At 37.5% G+C, this 23839-nt stretch overlaps 1 protein-coding gene across 5 annotated transcripts in view; it reads left to right on the top strand.

The window, feature by feature from the left end:
* Positions 1-23839, top strand: part of KATNAL1 (katanin catalytic subunit A1 like 1) — a 235958-nt gene that overhangs the window by 195583 nt on the left and 16536 nt on the right. For all 5 annotated transcript variants that reach the window (XM_027775674.1, XM_006158421.3, XM_006158420.3 and 2 more), the window contains 5 exons: positions 840-967; positions 1370-1475; positions 10618-10776; positions 11811-11937; positions 16463-16597. In XM_027775674.1, the coding sequence (XP_027631475.1) occupies positions 840-967; positions 1370-1475; positions 10618-10776; positions 11811-11937; positions 16463-16597 (655 nt within the window). The remainder of the gene's footprint in view (positions 1-839; positions 968-1369; positions 1476-10617; positions 10777-11810; positions 11938-16462; positions 16598-23839) is intronic.

Here is a 23839-nt window from a genome sequence, read left to right as displayed (position 1 = left end):
GTATTCAAAATTCTATTTGAGAAGGACTTTACCATCGTCACTACAGTGATTTTGTGATGTAGCCTAAGAACCTTACTAAGGACAAACCCTGGATCATGAAGGGATATTTAGGGTGGGAGAGAAAAACGACTTTTTGTAAGATGCAGTCATAGAGTCCCAACTCTTCCCTCATCTGCAGCCTTTTTCTTGGGTGCTCGGGAGGATTTCGTAGTTCTGCCATATACAAGCCACTCTTAAGCTTTAAGTGACTTAGTCAAGCATGAGGCAATCGGATTTTGTGTATGGACATGGATTTAGGGAAAAAGAAAGACCTGAGTTAAAATCTCTACCCTAGTCTTTAATAATGAGTTTTATTAAGTTTCTTAACCTGAGTTTTATTTTTTTCATCTGTAAAAAGAAGGAAAAAAATATCTACTTTGTATAATTGTTAAGTGAGATGATAAATATGAGATTTCTTGCTGCATAGGGGGATCTCAGTAAATTAATTTTCTTTCTTCCTCTACATTAATATTTTAAATATTTTCTAGCAATGGTAGGAATACTCTGCAGCCACCAATTTAGAAATAATTTTTCTCAAACTGTTGGGATCTAGCAAGGATTTAGTTTTACCTGCAACTCTTTTCCCCATAAAGAATATAGATAAAGAAGTTTATAATTAAGTTGACCAGTTTATATATTTCTGACAAATAGGAGAGAAAGCCATTTGAGCAATCAGAAAGTGCTATCTTAAAATGGTAAAAAATTACATTAAAGGTGGTTATATTTTAAAAGTTTGATTTTAATTAAAATTGTTGTGTTATTGATAGTATCTTTTTTTTTTTTCTTACACCTATCTCCAGGGAAGGAAAAATATGCAAGATGGTGCAAGTGATGGTGAAATTCCAAAATTTGATGGTGCCGGATATGATAAAGATCTGGTGGAAGCCCTTGAGAGAGACATAGTATCCAGGAATCCTAGCATTCATTGGTTAGAGTCTTTACGTTTTTGAATTAAAATAGAGGAGAATATAGGTTGGCTTGGTGGGAGTCTTTTCTTGCTATTTATCGATCTGCTGATTTTGATTTCTTCCATAATATGAGCATATATACTTGATGGTACAGGTCAGAAGTGGACAGAAGTGTCAGAATATAATCAAGGACATTTTACATGTTTACTTGATGTTGAAATCACTGACTAAGGTTGTTAATTAGCTAACATGTCCTAGTTAATAATGATAATATATTTTCATCAGTCACTTTATGCAATAAGAATTAGACTAATGGTCTTGATGTAATAATTTCATAAGTAAATTATTTTAAAGAATTAGTTTGACCATGTGTTAAAGGTGTCCCTGAATAAACATTATGAAGCTTTTCTGTTCTTACAAAGGGATGACATAGCAGATCTGGAAGAAGCTAAGAAGTTGTTAAGGGAAGCTGTTGTTCTTCCAATGTGGATGCCTGACTTTTTCAAAGGGATTAGAAGGCCATGGAAGGTGAGAATTTATTAAAATAATTTCAGTATAAGAATGCTGCTTGCATAATAATGAAAGACAGAAGGGAATAGTTTGTATGTATGTGTGTGTGAAAATGGTTTGTGAAGATTGGGGAAGGTTTGTGTACACCCTCAATATCTAGATTTGAATTTGTAGTTGAGGTGTGCTACATCTTCACGGCAAGAGAGAGAAGCTTAGAGTGTTGAAACTATAGTCTTTGAAGTCACTTTCTTCAGCTTTTTTTTTTTTTTTTTTGCTACCAGGCATGTGCTTTTGCTAGAGAGACAGAAAGTGAGAAATCACTCCCGGGGGGATGGCCATGCAGCAATTCCTTCTCCTTCATTCTCTTTACAGGATTTTGGGCACATATGCACATGTGGCTGGAGTGAGTTTCAAGCCACCAAGTCTGGGACTTGAATTACAGTTGGCCATGTGGGAATCCAGCACCTTAACCACTATGCCACCTTCTCCCAATCCACAGTCTTTTAGAATAAAAGATCAAATATCTTTCTAAAAGTTGACATATTTCTCACTAATTGATAATTATTTTGATTATCATTTAATCTAGGCTTGGTATAATTCTCAGATATAATCAAAATGTTTCTTTCTAGCTTGCCCTTTGCTTAGAATTTTTTTTTTTTGGAGAGATTTTTGCTATAGGGCACGTGTGCTCGCCAGACAGACAGAGAGAGACAGAGAGATAGAAAGCAAGAAATCACCCCAAAGGGGTGATTTGTAATCCCCAAGGGGGCCACACTGCAATCCCTTCTCCTCCTTTTTCCTCTTGGGATCTTGGGCACGCACGCACATGTGCCCACCATGAGTTTAAGCCACCGGGTTCGGGACTTGAACCGCGGTCGACTACATGGGAGTTCAGCGACATAGCCATTACACTAACTGCTGGTCTCAACCCTTTGCTTAGAGTTTAAAGCCTACATAGGGCTGATTCCCTTTAAGTCCAGCATTTTTATTTTAACATATTTAAAAATTCTCCCATGCTACTTGGAAACTCCCACCTTCCTATCTGCCTAAAACTGTTTTGAGTCTTTGCCATGTTAGTCATCTGCAGAGTCTTCCATTACTTTGACTGGTAGAAGGAGATTAAATTGTGATCTTACTTTACCTTTCTGGAGTAACTAAAATGACTGCTTGTGTGCCTAAAAATAGGATAATAAATCACATGAATAACATGGAATGCCTTTTTTGTTTCTTTAAATTAAAGTTTGCAGAAGAGCACATGCACCCACTAGAGAGAGAGAAAATGAGAAATCACTCCTCCAGGGTACATGGCCATGCCACAATCTCTTTTCTTGGGATTTTGGGTACACACGCACATGTACCTAGTGTGTTTTTCCAGCCACCAGGTCGAGGACTTGAACTGCCCAGTAAGACATGTGGCATCCAGCTGCCTTAACCCTATGATTACCTGCTGGCTCACCCTTGGTGTTTTGATTGTCTCTTACAACTCAAAAACTTTTATGGACTTTATTTGTTACAGATTCACCTTATTTGGGAACATATTACCAAAAATTTCCCTTTTACTATAACTTTAAAAACAATATTTGAAAGACAAAATAAGGTTCTCAATAGAGACTTGAAAACATAAATTATATATAATTACCTATTGTGATCTAATATTTTAATGAAACATTATAATGACTGATGTTGTGATTTAAAGCACTCATTTACTCTAATAAAACTTGAGTATCAGTACCAGCAGATGGCATAGTGGTTATATCACTGGACTCCCACATGGCTGACCAGACCTGGTGACTTGAAACTCATGAAGGATGTGTGTGCTTGTGTGCTGAAGATCCTGGGAGGAGAACAGAGGAGAAGGGATTGTGGCATGGCCATTCCCTTTTGGGGGTCATTTCTCCCTCTCCCTCTCACTGTTTCTGTCTCTCTCTGGCAAGCACATGTGCCCTAAGGCAAAAACCTCTGATAAAACCAAAAATTTGTGTCATATAGTAGCACATAATATAGTAAGTTAAGAAACAATCTAATTTTGGGGTCAGCAGGTGGCATGGTGGTTAAGGTGCTGGACTCCCACATGACTGACCGTGGTTTGAGTTCCGAATCTGGCACCTTGCTTTCTCTCTATATATATATCTCTCTCTCATTCTCTTTCTCTCCGTGTGTCTCTCTCTGGTCAAATTTAAAAGTAGTAATAATAATGATAAATAAAATTAAATCTTTTTTTTTAAAGGAGCAGTGTAATTTTTAAAAAGAATTATTTATTTAATTTTATTTATTCATTCATTTGTTTTAATTTGACAAGAGAGAGAGACAGAGAAAGAGAGAAAGAGGGAAAGTGAGAAAGCAAGCCACGCGGTCCGGGACTCGAACAATGGTAGGCCACGTGGGAATGTCCAGCACCTTAACCACCACGCCACCTGCTGGTCCCCAAAACAGTATTATTTTAACTATGGTATTTATAAAAAGAAATGGGACTGTTCTCATGGCTTAGTGGGTAAGGAAGCTGAATAACACATGACCAACCACATGGTTCAAATGGCAGAAAAACACATGTTGGTATGTGTCCAAAATTCTTTTAGGATGTAGAGATGCAGGAGAAGGGATTATAGTCTGACCACCCAACATTGTGGGGGGATGCTTTCTCTCTCCCCCCACCACCTCCACCCTTGTGAGCATACATGCCCTCTGGCTAGTATAAATAAATAAAAATAAATCAATGGTTTTAGATCCTTTTAGAAAATGTAAAATTTAGTGTTTCCCAGACTTAGGTTTTTGTGTTATTTATTTATTTATTTTTAAGTACCAGTTTCATCCCCCATGTATTTCAATCACAGCAAAACAAAACAAACAAAAATGCCTTGGACAGCTGAGTAGTGATACCCGTCTTCCTCTGGTGGTTATAGTCATTCAGATTTCTTCTGAATTTGTTGGTGGGTTAATTAAAGTTTCCAGCTTCTTTTGTATGTCATCCTGTACCCTTGATTTTTGTTGCAATGGGGCAACGTTCAAGTATTTTTCTTGATATTGTTTAGAAATGTTTAGGATTTGCTATTCTATTTATCTAGCATTGTAAAGACAGATAAAATTGAAAAAAAGAATATGATCATCATATTGTAGTTTAGTTATAATACATTTCTTCCCTTTTGATTTGGCATGCTATAGGAGACAGTGTATTCTAGAAACCATTCCCAATTTTAAACATGAAAAATTAAAACTAAGATGTATGGCCCAGCAGCATTGGCATAGTGGTTTCAAACACTCTGCAATGCCAGAAGGCGTGTGGAAGATCAGAGTTTTGTTTCTGGTTGACCTGTACACATTAGGAGCAGGTGAACATGCCATGAACTTGGCTGGCTGTGAAAGTCTGGGATGATAGATCAAGATGTGAGACCCTGGGACCAGCAGTTAGCCTAATGGCTACGTCGCTGGACTCCCAAGTAATTGACCGTGATTCGAGTTCCGGATCTAGTGGCTTAAACTCATGCTGGGTGCGTGTGCGTGCGTGCCCAAGATCCCGAGAGGAGAATGGAGGAGAAGGCATTGTGGCATGGCCATCCCCCCTGGGGGGTGATTTCTTGCTTTCTCTCTCTGTCTCTCTCTGTCTTTCTGGCAAGCACACGTGCCCTATAGCAAAAACCTCTCCAAAAAAAAAAAAAAAAAAAAAAAAGACATGAGACCCTATTGAGAGTATCTTTCTGTCTGTATATGTGTTTGTCTCTTTATCAAGAAGTAAGCAAACTTTAAAAAAAATTAAAAGATATACGATGAATGGAGAAAAGGAATTTTTGTAGTACTGGATCTAGATTTTGATCTGAGAGCCATCTTCCCTTTTCTGAGGAGTGGCTTCCCTAGTAGAATACTGATCAGCTAAAAGGCATATTTATATTCCTCACAGAATATGAAGTTCCCACATAGCTAGTTATCAGTGGACATATAAGATGAAGGGGCAAGAGCTTCTAACTAGCCAAAGGTGATTGTAACTGGTAGCCAATATGTTTAGAACCTTCAGAAGTTCAATATACTTTGAGTTTTCATAAGTTTTTTTTTTTTCCCCTTAAAAGGTATTTAGTTGTCTGGAAATATGACCTGACCTTTTCAATTTATTTACTCTTTGCTATGCTTTTATAGTATTTACCGTGAAACTAAATTAAGAAAAAGTGTAAAAATGTATTTGCAACGAATCTTCTGTCTGGGCTAGTAAAATTATTTTCTGCATCAGTAGAATGTAATTCTGGAATATAGCATTATATTTTTTCAAATATTATGTTTAATTTTTTTAGAGAATTGTGAGGATAGATTATTTACCAAAATGGACAATAAATATATTTTAAAAAGGACATGAAAATAAAGAAGCCACAGAAATTTGTCTGGTTTATTAAATTTGTCTTAAAATCTAAATTCCGGAAGTTTAGAATTGGAATGAACTTTTGACAGTTTGATAGACTAGAAAATTGAGGTCCAAACAGGTTGCGACAGCTATAATAACCCTTTTAGAGAATTTAAAATTGGACACGGCTCAGCTTTCTATGTTTATGTATGTCTTTCTCTCCATAGCACACTTTCTGTTGCAGGGTATCATTTTTTAATCCATCAGACACGTACTTAGCTCTGTTATACGTAAGATTTCTTGTTAAAGCATGTGGGAAATGTGTAGGTGTTTAAAGACATGGTCCAGGGGCTATGAAACATTCTTGATGGGAAGTTAGGCAGATACAGGTAGCTTTCAGTGTTGGTCAGTGGGTGAGCCTCGTACAGGCTGTACATGTTCTGAGAGCTCAGTGCAGAACAGACATGGCAACTGGGGAAGGCTTCATACCTGAACATGTGCGATTTGGGCTGGGACTCGCAACATTGTGAGAATTTCTTTATGTTGGAAAAGACATCTCAGATGATAGGAGCTTGAGAGGGATGAAAAATGTGAGCAGTGGAATGTAGGTGAGAAAGTATAAGTGTGTTTAGGAAATAGACGCATTGGAGTTTTGTAAGGGAGGCAGCATAGCATATTGGTAAAAGGCACAAACCCTGGATCCAGAGTGTCTGGATGGGTAATTATATCTCTTTCTTACTTAATAACGTTGTGATCTGGAGCAGGTTACTGAACTTCTCTGTGCCTTAGTTTTTTTTGTTTTTTTTTTTTTTTTTTGGAGGGTTTTTCCTTTAGGGGGGGGGCGCCCGACAATTCTGAGTCACAGCTCTGTGCCAGGTCTGGTGTTCTACTTTTCCAAGAAACTAGAGCTACAGGGAGCAAATACAAAACCCAGATCAACACAGGTCATTTCAAATGTATCACGTGCATTTTTTTTTTTTTGAGAGATTTTCACTGTAGGGCGCGTGCGCTCGCCAGACAGACAGAGAGAGACATAGAGACAGAAAGCGAGAAATCACCCCCCAGGGGGGATGGTCACGCCGCAATCCCCTCTCCTCCATTCTCCTCTCGGGATCTTGGGCACGCACGCACACATGCCCGGCATGAGTGTTTTAAGCCACCGGGTCCGGGACACGAACCGCGGTCGACTACGTGGGAGTCCAGCGACATAGCCATTACGCTAACTGCTGGTTCCCTGTGCCTTAGTTTTCATACTTATATAATGAGAATAATAATAGTTATAGGGTATTGCAAAGATAAAATGAGTTAATGAGGCCTTAGAACTGTATCAGATGATGGTACTGTGTAAATGTTAAGTAAATGAAATAAGTTAGTAGGAGATTCAAGTGGAAAGATAGCTTGAAGCCAGATTGTGTTTGCCAAGAATAGCATCATTTTCCTGTAGGCATTGGAGAGACAGACCTCTTTGAGTAGAAAGGTAGTAGCATAGTTAAACCAGTAATTTGGGAAAAACAATCTAATTTCAGTAAGTGCAGAAAGAAGAAGCCAAGGAGTGTGTTCAAAGGACCTGAATTAGGAAGTTTCTTGAGGATTTATGTGGGTGTGATTCCAAAATTACAAATGTAACTTTGTATCCTCAGGACCTAGCTCTTAGTAAGCGTTCAAGAGATGTACCCTGTAATTAACATATTTGTACTTACCATGTGCCAAATGACAGACGAAGTGCAGAGGATACAGGATGAGCAAATATCAGACCCATGAAGCTCATGGTTTTGGGAAGACTAAGCATGTATAACAGAGGCAGTGTGTTGAGTGCAGTCTTTATAGAGGATGGCGTGCCGTGCTGGTGGCAGAACTTGAAAGAGTGACCAAGTTCGCTTTGCTGTGGAGAGTAACATCAGGTGCATGTAGCTTTGAGCTGAGACTTGGAAGTTGACTAGAAGTTCATCAGGCAAATGTGATGAGCAAAGGGCCTAAGGCAGAATAGATGTCATGTACAAACATGGAAGGTGTAAGAGGAAATCATACATAGTTCAGGAAGGCTGGAGTTACAGAGTGTTTGTATGGGACATAGTTAACAGGAGACTATTGTCATGGTAGGCATTCCTTACCTCTTAAGAAGAGCACAGTATGCCATGCTGAAGATGGCAGGAAGCCATTGAAAAGTTTTCAATAGGAGTATGACTTGGAAATGTATAAAAATCACTGTTCTTTGGCAGTATGGGGGATGGGTTGGAAATGGATATAAAGATTTGGTAAGGAATCTGATCAGCAGGCTGTAGCAGTAATGTAGCCAAACAGTAAGGACTTGAATAAAGGCATTGGCCATTTTGTTAGAGTGAAATGGATAGATTTGTGAAAGATGTTTAGAAGGTGTAAGTGACAGATTATATATAGAAATAAGAGAGAAGGACACATTGTGTAACTGCTACATTTCAGGCATGAATTGAGGGGGGGTGGGTATACAGTGACTTCTGATACCACCTACCCAGAATTAGGCCAGACTTAACAGGTTGAGAGCATGTTTTCTACAAGACTGCCCCACTTCAGATACCAACTGTCAACTTGGGTCCTTGGGTACCTTATACTCACCAGCTGGTTAAAAATTCAAGGGTTCCTGAATAAACCTTCAGAATAACTCACAGAATTCAGAAAAGCACTATACTTATGATTATAATTTTATTACAGTCAAGGATACAATTCAGAACCAGCCAAAGAGAGAGATGCATACAGTGAGGTCTAGAATGATACTGTGACCTTTCCTCTGTCTTCTCTCTGTGGAGTCAGGATGCTTTTCTCTGCTGGCACATGGATTTGTGACAATATGCAGAGATTTGCCTGTCAAGAAAGCTTACCTGAGCTTTACTGTTGACTTTTTATTGGGGTTTCAGTATGTAGGCATAGTCAGCCAAATCATTGTCCTCAGGCCTCAATCTCCAGTTCCCTTCCCCTTCTCGAAGATTGTGTGGTATCACTTGGCTCAGTGCCCTAACTCTAATCATATGGTCATTTTTTCTAACATAGCCCCTCCTGAGTCATCTTGTTAGCATAAACTATTTAGGGGCCCACAGTGAGTCACCTCATGAGCATAAAATTTCAAGGCCCACCATGAATAGCAATGATATTCCTGTCATTGGGAAATTCCAAGGGTTTAGGGGCTTCTTCCCAAGAACTGGGGACACAAAGACTAGCCAAATTCTTCATTGTATAGAGAAGAGTGAACTTATAGACAATGGAACTGGTTTAAATAAAAACAATGTGTATTTAGATAATTAGAGACTGGGATGGCATTGATAAAGGGGGTATTAGAAAGAGAAAAATGAACTTTGCTAATAGTTCTGTCTATAGCAGTGCCTGTAGTGTCAGTTGTTTACACATTCTGATATATCTCAGTCTCATGCGCAGTTAAAGGCTCCTCACAAAGAAAAAGCTTTATTATAAAGTGAATAATTCAAGTCTTAGGGATCTCTAGTTGTTCGTGTATCAAAATTCTCTAGCTAGAAAAGGGTTTGGAATTTGGAATTATTGAGACTTTGGTATCCACACAGTTTTCGGTTTAAACTGTCAGAAGCTTATCAAACTAAACTAGCAGGTGGGTCACAATGTTTCCTAAGGAATCATCAGCTATTATGCAAAAGAAATGTAGTATTGGCTGTGTATCTGAACTCCCATTAAAAGTGTTTGAAGAAAATAATAATTTATTTTAAACATTGATTAGTCTTTGAGACTAGAGGATTGGTTTTTTTGAGTTATTTCTTTTTCCCTCACTAATTTGTTTTCATAAAATACTCTAGGTTTATTTGTTTTCATAGGTAAGTAGCTGATGTTTAGTTTTTAGCTTATGTCTTGTGGCTCTTTCCTTAACACTGTTTTATGTAGAGTGTCTAGCACATTATACCTGATGAAATTCTAGCTAACTTTATTATGCTTGAATCACCATTGGATTTTACTGTTATCTTATTAACTCACATTGGATCTTTATTTTTGACTACAAGTGGCATATTACAAATGCATTTTAGAAAGCAGGTTTTGTCTAATATAGAGGTCAAGGAATATATAATGCTCTCACATGCAGTAGAAAATGTCGTGTTTTCATTATATTTTAACAGAGAAGACATAATATTAAGTGATGCTCAAGATTAGACATAGGAGGTGAATTCAAAAAGCTCATGGAAAGATGTCATTAAAATAAGAGTATAAAAAATTTTGAAAGCCATGCATAGTTTTTTTCTCCCCATATTTTTTTATAGTGTGAATTTTGTCACCTTTTTTGAAGACACTCATGTATATCTTGTTCCAGGTTTAGGAAAATTAGGTACATTCTTACTATATATATTGGGTTGTCAGAAAAGTCATGTTGCAGTTTTGCATAGAAAAACAGAAAAAATACATCGTGACTTTTCTGACAACCCCATATGAGAAGGTTCTTTGTTGTCTAGCCCTTTCTTAGCTTATCTATGAGTACCTATGATTTGAAACATTTTGTAAAATCATTTTTTTCTACCTTTAGAATGATACTCTTGCCAAATGCACCATGATTTTACTGTGACTATTGAGTTTACCTTTTTTTAAGAATTATTTTATTTAACTTATTTATTTATTTGATCAGAGAGTGAAAGAGTGAGAGACAAAGTGAGAAAGCAAGCCTCTGGGTCCAGGACTCGAACCATGGTCGGCTACATGGGCGTCCAGCACCCTTAACCACTACACCACCTGCTGGCCTCGAGTTTATCTTTTAATGGGAAAAATCTTCATGTAGATTAATAGTTGATGTTAACTTATTAAAAAAATAATTTTAACCTGATAAACGATTTAATTCCTCTCTTGTAATTTCAGGGTGTGCTGATGGTTGGACCTCCAGGCACTGGTAAGACTATGCTAGCTAAAGCAGTTGCCACTGAATGTGGCACAACATTCTTCAACGTTTCCTCTTCCACACTGACATCTAAATATAGAGGTGAATCTGAGAAGTTGGTTCGTCTGTTGTTTGAAATGGTGAGTGATGACATACTCAGATGTCGGAGTACTGTTTATGTAGGCATAGGATGCCCCCGTAACCTGGTTCTGTTCACCTAGGACCTTTTTTTTTTTTTTTTTTTTTTAGTGTAATTGTATTTTAATAGCCCTTGACACATGAACAAGTCCTGGGATGTTGGGTTTTTATGGGGTGGTTGGTGTGTCTTTAATGTACTTCCTCTCTGCAGTAAAATCCCTCCCTCTGGTATCCTGTTCAGTAAGGGTAGAAGAGCCTTAAGCTGTGTGTTGACTGGTGTTTCTGGATCTGTAGTGAGCTGATAGTGCAAAAAAATATTTTAATATGTATTATAAAACTCAAAAACTGATCTGTCATTAAACTTTGTTACTTTTTCATATGAGGTTTGCAATATAGGTCCAATATCCATTATCCAGAATGGTTGGGATTAGAAGTTTCAGATTTTTAAATTTTTTTTGATTTTGAAATATTTACAAAATGAGGTTATTTCAGGGATTGGACTCAAGTCTAAGCACATTTATATTTTATATATGCCTTATACACATAGCCTCAAGATCATTTTGTACAATATTTTTGTAATCCACTGTTTTGACTGGAACTCAGTCTCATGAGATCAAGTTCATGGAATTTTCCATTTGTGGTATGTCATCACTCAAAAAGTTTCAAACTTTGAAAGATTTGAAATTTTTTGGATTAGGGATGCTCAATAATTACTTCAGAGTGCATTTTGATTTGATTGTTAAAATTTTGTTTATTATGGAAATTTCCAAACACAAAAGTAGAAAGAATAGAATGAATTTATATGTATCTATCTCCCAAGTTTACCAACCCTGTAACTCATTTTTTAAATTTCCTTTTTCTGATGTGAATGAGTGAGTTAGTCTCTGTCAGTAACCAGTGGGAACATTGAAACAGAGAACTACTCTCTTCCATGTTGTTTTAAAAGGAGAAAAATTATAGCTTTTCTTTTTTTTAGGTATTAAGATTTTTTAAATGAGATCATTGGTTATTATTTTTTTTTAATATTTTCACAAAGGCTAGATTTTATGCCCCTACCACGATCTTCATTGATGAGATAGATTCTATCTGCAGTCGAAGAGGAACTTCTGATGAACATGAGGCAAGTCGCAGAGTCAAGTCTGAACTACTCATTCAGATGGATGGTAATCGATGTTTAATTACTGTATCAAAATAATCTTTCTTCTCTGAATTTTGTGTAGACTAATGCTTTGGAAATTCTCACTGAGTGGACAAGGATACAGCCAGAATTTATTTTTTAGTCATTTGTTCATCTACCCATTTGTTCATGCATTCAAAAAATGTTTATTGTATACTTGTTATGCATCACGTACCATTTCATTTTCTGAGGTTACAAAGAAAAGAACTTATATGGGACCAGCAGATGACATAGCGGTTATTGCATCACAGGACTTCTGTATGGCTTACTTCGGTATGAGTCCCAGACCTGAAGGCTTGAAATTCACCCAGTGCATGTGTGTGTATGCCCAAGATCTTGAGAGGAGAATGGAGAAGGGATTGCAGAGTGGCCATCCCCCCAGGGGTGATTTCTCACTTTCCCTCAAAGTGCATGCCCTAAGGCAAAAGCCTCTTAAAAAAAAAAAGAAAAAAAAGAACTTGGATAACCCTCAGAATTTATTATTTAGAGCAAAGATTCTAGGAGTAGTAGAGTCTAGAGTCCTAGCAGTCTTTTTTTTTTTTTTGCGAGGTTTTTTGCTATAGGGTGCGTGTGCTCGCCAGAAAGACAGAGAGACAGAAAGCAAGAAGTGACCCCCTCCAGGGGGATGGCCACACCACAATCTCTTCTCCTCCATTCTTCTCTTGGGATCTTGGGACACGCACACACACGCTCCTGGCATGAGTTTAAGGCACTGGGTCTGGGCCTCGAACCATGGTTGACTACATGAGTCCAGCGATATAGCCATTACGCCATCTGGTGATCCCCCCAGAGTCCTAGCAGTCTTTGAAACTCTGTTAAAGGGTCTGGAGTGTCTGAACCATTTTCATAGTAATATCAATATACTTTTTGCCCTTTTTACTGTTATTCTCTCACAAATCTGCAGTAAAGTTTTCCAAAGGCAATAAAACGTGAGATATAAAAGATGGAAAGCAAAAGCAGATACTTGAGTCTAGCAAATCTCTACTTAGTTAGACATTAAAGAGATCTGCAAAAATGTAGAAAAAATGCCACTCTTACTAATGTTTTTGTTTTAAAAAATACTTTTTAAAAAAATATGTAATTTATGTTAAGCAATAGATTTATTTAAAAATAAATTAATATTTTAAAACTTGTGTTTTAATTTCTGATGGTAAATATTATATATTTCATACACACAAAAGCTGTTTGGAGCTCAGTAATTTTTAAAGTTATTTATTGTAATTTTATTTATTATTATTGTTGTTGTTGTTAAACTTTGCTGTAGGATACATGCACTCACCAGAGAAAGTGTGAGAGCAAGCTGCCAGGTTTGAGACTTGAACCATGGTCACCCATGTGGGAGTGTAGCTCCTTAACCATTGCACCACTGCTGGCCCACTCAGTAATTTTTATGAGTACAAAAGGGTCCTTAGACCAAAAAGTTTGGGAACTACAGATCTAGATGGGAGTCAGGCAACTGAACAAATATTAAAATACATTATAATAAGTTCTGTGATAGAAGTAAACTCTGGGTATAGTGAGAGCACAATTGGAGAGGTACTACCCAAACTAAGTGAGTTATGGAAGGAAACAGCATGCATGGGCTTTGAAGCATTGGTAGGAGTTAATCACACACAGCAACATCCACAGAAGGACAGAAGTTACGGGCTCAGCTTTCTGTTTAGAGCTATCTTACTCTGGCAGTTGTGTGGTAAAGAAGAGATTGTTTAACCATGAGAAAAGATGTGTTTAAACATATCCAGAGTGTATTTTTCAGAACAATCATGGTTAATCCCAACCATGCATGCTTAGTGAATACTTATAATGTGTGTTGTATATAGAACTAGACACCATAAGATTCATAAAATAATGTACTACTGGAGCCTTCCCTTGGTGAGTTTACTGTTGCTTTCATTGATAAGAGAATGCATACACTTGCCAAAGAGGCAGAGCAAGAGATGGAGAGAAACCACCTCCCAATGGGACATGGTCACACCATAATACTGTCTCCTCCATTTCTCCATCCTGTTGGGATTTTGGGTACACATACACACACACACAGACACACACACACGGGCCTGACATGTTTTTCAAGACACTCAGACCACGGGAACCAGCAGTTAGCGTAATGGCTATGTCGCTGGACTCCCACGTAGTCGACCGCGGTTCGTGTCCCGGACCCGGTGACTTAAAACTCATGCCGGGCGCGTGTGCGTGCGTGCCCAAGATCCCAAGAGGAGAATGGAGGAGAAGGGATTGCGGCGTGACCATCCCCCCTGGGGGGGTGATTTCTCGCTTTCTGTCTCTATGTCTCTCTCTGTCTGTCTGGTGAGCGCACGCGCCCTACAGTGAAAATCTCTCCAAAAAAAAAAAAGAAGAAAACAAAAAAAAAAAGACACTCGGACCAGGATTTGAATCATGGTTGGCCATGTATGATGTAGTTCCCTTAACTACTAGGTTACAGAGCAAGACCTGAGTTTACTATTTTAAATTTTGCTCTAGTATGAGAGAAAGGAGTGACTACGTTATATATGTTATATCTTGTGCCAAAATATAATATATATAACATATATAACGTAGTCACTCCTTTCTCTCATACTAGAGCAAAATTTTAAAATACCGTATTGAACTGGATTACTTGCTCTTTTTTTTCTTTTCTTTTTTTGGAGAGGTTTATTGCTACAGGGCTCGTGTGCTCACCAGAGAGATAGAAAGGGAGAAATCATCCCCCCCCCGGGGGGGGGGGGGGGGCCACGGTGCAAGCCTCCATTCTCCTCTTGGGATCTTGGGCACAAACACACATGCACCCAGCGTAAGTTTAAGCCACTGGGTCCAGGACTTAAACCGCGGTCGACTACGTGGGAGTTCAACGACATAGCCATTACGTTAACTGCTCGTCCCGAACTAGATTACTTTCAATCCACTACTTTGTTATGATAGGCTGGGAAGTCTTATCAAGAAACTTTATGTATTTCTAAATTTTTTTTTACAACATATTTTCCAGAGTTTCTGTTGTATAACCTAAATTTTTTATTCTAAAATTTTTATTTTGATAAAGTAGACTCAAGGCTCCAGCAGGTGGCATGGAGATTAGGGCTCTGAATTTCCACATGGCCAACCACAGTTCAAGCCCCGGACTCAATGACTTGAAGATTGCCCTGGGCACAGGTGTATGTGTGCCCAAAATCCTGAGAATGGGGAAGGAATTGTAGCATGGCTGGCTGTTCTCTGTGGACAGTGATTTCTCACTTCCTTTGTCAGTCTGTCTCTTTCTAGTGAGCATAAATACCCTATGGCAAACAACAACAACAACAAAAACTAAATATAAATAAATCATTGGTTTAAAAGAAAACATAGACTCTATGTACGTATATATAATTTAATTACAAAAAGAAATAGTATCTTCATTGGTGATTGATTATTAGATTTATTCTTAATTTAAAAAATAATTATTTAATTTTATTCATTACTATTACTTTTTTCTTTTTTTGGAGAGGTTTTTGCTATTGGGCGCGTGCGCTCGCCAGACAAAGAGAGACAGAGAGACAGACAGTGAGAAATCCCTCCTGGGGGGCAGGGGGGGGATGGCCATGCCGCAATCTCTTCTCCTCCATTCTCCTCTCGGGATCTTGAGCACACACGCACATGCGCCTGGCGTGAGTTTTAAGCCACCAGGTCCGGGATGCGAACCGCAGTCAACTATGTGGGAGTCCAGCGACATAGCCATTATGCTAACTGTTGGTCCCTCCTCTCGGGATATTGAGCATGCACACATATGCACATGGCGTGAATTTAAGCCACCAGATCTGGGACTCGAACCACGGTTGACTACATGGGAGTCCAGTGACATAGCCATTACACCAACTGCTGGTCCCAATTACTATTACTTTTTAATGTGGCCAGACAGAAACAGAAAGAGGGAAACTGAGAAAACAAGTCACCAGGTCCAGAACTTGAGCTATAGTCAGCCATATGGGAGTCCATCACCTTAATCACCATGCCACCTGCCAGCCCCATGTTCTTAATTTTTTTTAAAAAAGATGTTTTACAAATCTCTTGAAATTTGAAGGACAAAATTATTACAATATAATCCATCTTTTAAAATTATGATTGCATGCTACTATATTAAATAAATACAAACTTCTGTTCTTTTTGGGAAAAATCAAATAAATTAGACTATACAGTAAAACATATTTTTCAGGAACTCTGTGATTAAAGAAAAGATAAATTAATTAAATAGCCTATTTTCCCATTCCTTGTCAGGGGAAATATATATTCATATTCTTACTGAAAAATTGGTATTTCTTATTGGGTTAGAACCCTGCAGTAGATTATATAGATTCTTCTACTTCCTTATTTTGAGTTTTCTATTGATGTAGCTGATTTTCCTATCATATAGAGATTGGAAGGAATGCAATATTTTTATCATTGATCTTATCTCTAAGCAATGTGACTAACATTTAGAAATGCTAATTGAATGAAAACCACAGGGCAAAACAAAATACTATCTTTCCCTCCCTTACTGTGTATAGGAGTTGGAGGAGCTTTAGAAAATGATGATCCTTCCAAAATGGTTATGGTATTGGCTGCTACAAATTTTCCATGGGACATTGATGAAGCTTTGCGAAGGAGATTAGAAAAAAGGATATATATACCTCTTCCAACAGGTATGATGCCTGCCTTCTATATTTTGAGCTTTCTGTTACTATATGTTACCTTTCTCTGTTTTCCATGTCATTCTGCTTAAAGAAGTTTGTAGCATCACAAAACCAATTCTTGGTAGATGGAAACAGACCACAGTGTTGTACTGAAGTTCCTCACATTTTAGAGAAAGTCTTAGAACCATATTCATGTTAATAAATTTGATAGCACTTTTTAAGTTTTTACTTTTATTCCTTGTTTTAAACTTTGAAGAATTTTTATTAAATCTTATTCAGTGATTAAAACAAAGTTCTCTTTGGATCTTTTAAAAATATACCACTTTGGGGGCCAGCAGGTGGCATGGAGGTTAAGGGTGCTGGACTCCCACATGGCCTACTGCAGTTCAAGTCCTGAACCTGGCAGCTTGCTTTCTTGCTTTTTTTCTCTCTCTTTCTCTCTCTCTCTTATTCACTCTTACTCTCTTGCCCTGATCCTCTCTGGTCAAATTAAAATAAATAAATGAGTGTGACCAGCAGTTAGCATAATGGCTATGTCGCTGAACTTCCATGTAATCAACCGCAGTTGGAGCTCTGGACCCAGTGGCTTAAATTCACACTGGGCGCATGTGTGTGTGTGCCCAAGATCCCGAGAGGAGAAAGGAGGAGACGGCATTGTGGTGTGGCTATCCCCCCTGGGGGGTGATTTCTCACTTTTTGTCTCTCTGTCTCTCTCTGTATTTCTGGTGAGCGCACGCGCCTATAGCAAAAACCTCTACAATAAATGAATGAATGAATGGGTGAGTAAAATGAAAAAAGAAAACTCTTTTAAAAAAATTACTGCTTTGGAAAGTATAATGTCATCCTGTTAATGTTGAAATTTCTGAGGTTTATTTTTCATTTTTATTTTGGATAAAATTTACATATAGTGAAATGTACATACCTTAAGTGAATAATTTTATGAGTTTGACAAATGTTAAATACCCTAATCAAGATGCAGGGCACTTATATTACCCTGGAAAGTATTTTTTTGTTTTTTAAGTTGCCAGTGTGTGCATGCACTCTTCAAGGAGAAGGAGGGAAAGGGAAAAACACCTCCCCATGGGGTATGCTCACACTACAGTCCCTTCTCCATTTCTGGATTTCGGGCACACATGCACATGTGTCAGTGGGGTCCCAGAAAGTTTCCTTCTCACTAGATAATCCAGCCTCCATGAGGCATTTAGTTTACCTGGTTTTCAGTCACCATGGATTAGTTTTTGACTCTTGTTAAACTTCGTGTAGATAGAATCATGGCAGCATGTACTCTGTTTCTGGTTACTTTGACTCTGTATAATGATTTTGAGATACATTCCTTGGACTACATGTAGTAGTAGTTTGTTCTTAGTATTTATTCTGTTGATGCACATTTAAATTAGTTCTAATATTTAGCTATATATGAATACAGCTATAAACCTCTTGTATAAAGCTTATGTATTAATATTTTTAATTCTCTTGGGTAATATAATAAGAATAGAATAAATGTTTCATAGGGTAGATATATATTTAACTTTATAAGAAATACTCAAACTATTTTCCAGAGTGGTTGTACCATTTTATATTCTTACCATCAATAAATGAGAATTCTAGCATTGCCACAATTCTTGCCAATATTTGTTATTGTTAATATTTTAGTCAAGGGGCCAGCAGGTGGTGTGGTGGTTAAGGGCGTTGGACTCCCACATGGCTGACCATGGTTTGAGTCCTGGACCTGGTGGCTTGCCCTCTCTCTCTCTCTCTCTCTCTCTCTGTCCCTGGGCAGAGTGAAATTAAATAAGTAAAGTTAAATAAAATAATTCTTTAAAAATATATATATAGTTTAGTTAAATGGGGTGAAATGGTATCCCCTGGTTTTAATTTGCATTTTTCTGATGACTTACGATATTGAGCACCTTTCCATGTGGTTATCGGTCATTGGTATATGTTCTTGTATTATCTTTTCAAATCTTTTATCTAGCTTTTAATTGGGTTAGGTTATTTATTGTTTTATTAATGCTTTATATAAGCTCTTTGGTCAGATAAATACATTGTACTTTCTTCCAGTTTGTGGTTTACCTTTCAATTTTCTTTTGATAGTCAGAAGTTTTTAATTTTAATAATACCCTCTTGCCAAGACCAGCAGATATCATAATGGTTATGTCACTGGACTCCCACATAGTCAACTGCAGTTTGAGTCCCGGACCCAGCTACTTGAAACTCATGCCAGGTGTGTGCACGTGCATGCCCAAAATCCCAAGAGGAGAATGAAGGAGGAGAAGGGATTGTAGTATGGCCATCCCCCTGGGGAAGGGGGTGATTCCTTACTTTCTGTCTCTCTCTGTCTCTTCAGCGAGTGCCTGTGCCCTATAGCAAAAATCTCTCTAAAATAATAAATAAATAAAAATAAAAATAAATACCCTCTTGTCAAGATTTTCTATTATAGACAGTACTTTTGTGTCTTAAATCTTTGCTTATCCAACTGCTACAAGGTTTTTCTTCTGTATTTTCTTTTAAAAACTTTATTTAGATCTGAAATTTCTCTTGAATTAACTTTCTTTGTGTATGTATATCAGGTGGGGAATGGATTTCACCATTTTTTATATGTACATTCAGTTCTAGCATCATTTGTTGAAAGGACTTTTCTTTTTCCATTGAATTACTTTGACATCTTGGTTCAAAATTATTTTGTTCTATACATGTGGGTGTATTTCTGAACACTAATCTGTTCAATTGATTAAAAAAATAGTTACAGAGCCATCTATGCAAATTATTTCTTTCTTCTCAAGTAAGCTTCAGTACCTTATGTCTTTTAAAGAATTTATCCATTTCTTCTAAGTTGTATAATTTGTTTGGATTTAACCTAATATGTGTATAGCTACCCACTAAAACTGGCAAACATTTTACGTGAGGCTATTGATTTCACGTCTAGTTCTGAAACTTGAAGTCTGTAGGAAAGGTACTCAGGAAGAGAAGATGAATGTGAAGTGAAAGCAATAAGGAGAAACTGTGACCTATAGGGTGAACTGGAACCAGGAAGATAAATAGGAAATAATATTCGGCTCTCATTTTCTCTAAGACTTGAATTTTGATGACTGGGGTTTTCAATAGAAGAAACTGGTTAGATGTATACTTGACTTAGAAGTCAAAATAGCTAAATAAGGAAATATGGCAGGCACCAGGAAGAGCAGGAGGCATAAGTGCTGCCTCACACTAACAAGCTGAACCAATAGATTAGTGATAGTGCATACCAACTCTCTGAACTGATTTATGTCTACCTTTCAAATCTCACACATAATGACTCATTATGATCCACATAAACCCAGAGGCATGCAATGAAGAGAATTCTGAGAAATGAAACTCCAGCTTCTCTTCAGTTAACATGATAAAAATCTACATACCTTGTTTCCTTTTACTTTGTTTTAGGATCTGTAGTGTTGGCTCATTTTTTCATTCCTAATATTTGTTATTTATTTTATCTCATTGTTTTTGATCATTTTTGCTAGAGATGTATTATATTAATAAATAAATTAATCTTTTCACAGAACCAAATTTTTGCTTTGTTGTTAATCTTTTGTTTCCTATTTCATTAATTTTTTTTTTTTTTTTGAGAGGTTTTTGCTATAGGGCATGTGTGCTCACAAGAAAGACAGAGAGACAGAAAGTGAGAAATCACCCCCCAGAGGGGATGGCCATGCCGCAATCCCTTCTCTTGGGTCTTGGGCACGCACACACATACGCCTAGCATGAGTTTAAACTCCCGGTGGCTTAAACTCTCATGTAGTCAAACTGCGATTGACTACATGGGAGTCCAATGGTATAGCCATTATGCCAACTGCTGGTCCCATCAATGATTTCTTCTCTTTTTCTTTTTGTCATTTTATACTTTGAGTTTTTCTCTTCTTTTTCTGAAGTTAAAAACTTAGATTTTCTGAGACCAGCTGTTAGAGTAATGGTTATGTCGTTGAACTCCCATGTAGCTGACCACAGTTCGAGTCCTGGACCTGGTGGTTTAAACTCATGCTGGGCGCATGTGCGTGCGTTCCCAAGATCCTGAGAGGAGAATGGAGGAGAAGGGATTGCTGCGTGACCATTCCCCCCCGGAGGGGGGTGGTGATTTCTCGTTTTCTATTTCTCTGTCTCTCTCTGTCTTTCTGGCGACCACACATGCCCTAAAGCAAAAACCTCTCCAAAAAAAAAAAGAAATTGTAAAAAACTTAGATTTTTTTTTTCTTTCTTTCTTTTTCTTAATTGCCATCGGGCACATGTATTCTCCAGAGAGAGAGAGGGAGAAAGTATCCCTCCAGTTCAGCATGGTCATGCCACAATTCCTTCTACTCCATTTTTGTATATTGTAGGGATTTGGGATACACATGCATACATGCACTGTATGTTTTTCAAGCTCCTGGGGCCAGTATTCAAACCATTGTCAGCCACTTGGAATCTGGTTCTCTTTACCACTAGATTATGTGGCAGGCCCAGAAAAAGATTATTTATTTAATCTGTTTATTTTAATGTATAAAATCTCAAATCTAATAATATTTCTCTTTAATCACTGCTTTGCCTTCTTTCCACAAATTTTGCTGTATCATTTTTTTCTTCTTGTTTGAAAGGCAGTTTTGCTTTTAGAGATATTTTCTAATTTTACTTTTTTCTTTTGGCTCTTAAGATATTTAGAATTATCTGGTGTAGTGCCTAAGTATTTTAGATTTTCTAGATATCTTATTGTTGCTATCTGATTTAATTCCATTGTAGTCAAGGACATAGTCCATAAGATGTCTATATTTGAGCTTTATTCAGATTTATTTTGTGGGGACTAGCAGTTGGCATAATGGCTATATTGCTGGACTCCCACACTGTCGATCATTGTTTGAGTCCTGGACTCAGGGGCTTAAACTCACACCAGGCACGTATGCATGCATGCTCAAGATCCCAAGAGGAGAATGGAGGAGAAGGGATTGCGGCATGGCCAGCCCCCCCCCCGCCCCCCATGGGGGTGACATCTTGCTTTCTGTTTCTCCGTCTCTTTTTGGTGAGTACACACGCTCTATAGCAAAAAAACCTCTCCAAAAAAAAGATTTATTTTGTGGCTCAGCATGTAGTTTCTCTTGATGAATGCTCAGTTGCAGTGAAATAGAATGTTTATTCTGAACATGTTATAATATTCTATAAATGTTATGTTACATTGACATGATGACATTTAAATTTTCATGATCCTTTTAAAATTTTTTAGCCTAGTTTTTCTATCAGTTACCGAGAAGTGGCTTTTAAAAATCAACTAACTTAGCATTTCTTTTTATCTCCCCTTAATTTTTACTTCATATTTGTTTCATGTATTTTGAAGATTCTTTTATTAGGTACATAAACTATTATCAGTGGTATATCTCTTTGATTTTTCTTTTATTATGAGATGTCTCTCTTAGTGTAGTACCTTTTGACTTGGGATTTACTTTGTTACTAATATAGTCTTATTTTTGTTTTGTTCACTGTTTGCATGATATATTTACTTTTTTCCTTGTATTTTTGTTAGCTTTAATTTTGCTGTCTTATTTCCTTTTGTTTCAGGTTGAAGGATTCCCTTTAGCATTTTTTTCATAAGGCAGATTCATTGGTAATGAGCTCTCTCTCTATTTTGTTTATCAGAGGTCTTTATTTCTTCTTTTTTAAAAGGCAGTTTTGCTGATACAGTATTCTTAGTTGTCAGACTTTATAGCTTCTTAAATTTGGATGTTCATTTCCTTTGTCATAATTGGCCATTTTTGGCCATTATTTTTTCAGGTAAGCTCTCTGTTTCTTTCTTACTCTCTTTCCATCTGAAACTCCTGTAATAGGCATATATTGATCTATTTTATGGTGTCTCCTAAGTTCTCTATCCTTTTCTTTTTTTAATCTTCATTTCTTTTTTGGTCTTCTCACTTGATAATTTTGAGTCTTTTACTTCACTGACTCATTCTTCTGCTTGGTCAAGTGTGCTGTTGATCTTCTCTAGTGATTTTTTTCAATTCAGTTATTATATTATTCAGCTCCAGAAATTCTGTTTGGCTAGTCTACATCTTTATTGAATTCTCTTTTGTTTATTTATCATTACCCATGTTCTCTAGTAAAGCATTGAAATTTTGTAAGAAGATTATTTTAAATTCTTTGTCAGGTAATTCATAGTTTTTTGTTTCATTTACTGCTTTTTCTGTAATTTACTGTAGAGCACATGCACTCACCAGAGAGAGCAAGATAGTGAGAGGGAAAGTGAGAAAACACTCCTCTGGGGGGATGGCAATCCACAATCCTTCCTCCTCCATTTTTCTCTTTGATTTTGAGCATGCATGCATATGTACATGATTTGTTTTTTATAAGTCACCAAGTCCAGGACTTGAACTGTACAGTTAGCCATGTGGGGTCTAGCACCTTAACCACCATACCACAGTTAAACCCATAGATACTTTTTTTTTTTAATTAGGGTTAGTTCCTAGAAGTTAATTTCTTTCCCCTTTGATTAGACCATGTTTCTTCATATGCCTTGTTATTTTTTGTCGTGATTTGTGTGTTTGAAAGAATAGCCACCTCTTTTAGTCTTTATAGACTGGTTTTGTGCAAAGGAAGACTCTCACCAATCAACCCAGCTCGAGATTCTGAGGGCCTCACATCATTTGTGGGAATGCCTCTTTGGACTAATGTATCTAATTTCCTAGTTATCGAGGGTTTTCTTTACCTCTTTTACAGGAGCTTGTGGTCTTTTGCTTCTCCTTATATCTGTGATACTGTAGGTTCTCTGGCACTGCAACAAGCCACTTAACTTGCTTTTGTTCCTTGTGGCTTTCATGCTTCTAAGACCATGGCAGTTCCATCAGTGCTACAAGTCTGGTGGGACAGAAACCAGTCCCTTAGTCAGCCCCCTGAGAATCTGGAGTGTGGGGTGTACATCCCACTCTTGTCTTTTCCTCCCAAAGAGAAGCTGTGAGTTGGTCTTTTCTTCCCGATCACATGAAACTGTGCTGGCATTGGAAAGGGAGTAACTTAGTGGAAATGAATTGGGTTTTCTTTCCTATTTTAGTGCATTCCTAGGCTTTGAGCTTGCCTAGGGTGCTGTGACTTCCTAACTGGTTCTGGAGTTTTCATAAAGGCTTTTTGTTGTGAAGTGATTTTATCTATTGAGGAATGAAGTCTGGTGATTCCTCATTTCACTATCTTGCTGATGTCAGCCTTAGTCTCCACTGGGTTGTTTTTTTTTTTTTTTTTTTTTTTTTGGGGGGGGGGGGGGTT

This window comes from Tupaia chinensis, unplaced genomic scaffold, assembly GCF_000334495.1.
Source record: "Tupaia chinensis unplaced genomic scaffold, TupChi_1.0 Scaffold000597_1, whole genome shotgun sequence".
Taxonomy (NCBI): Eukaryota; Metazoa; Chordata; class Mammalia; order Scandentia; family Tupaiidae; genus Tupaia; species Tupaia belangeri.
This window is presented reverse-complemented; position numbering and strand designations above follow the sequence as displayed.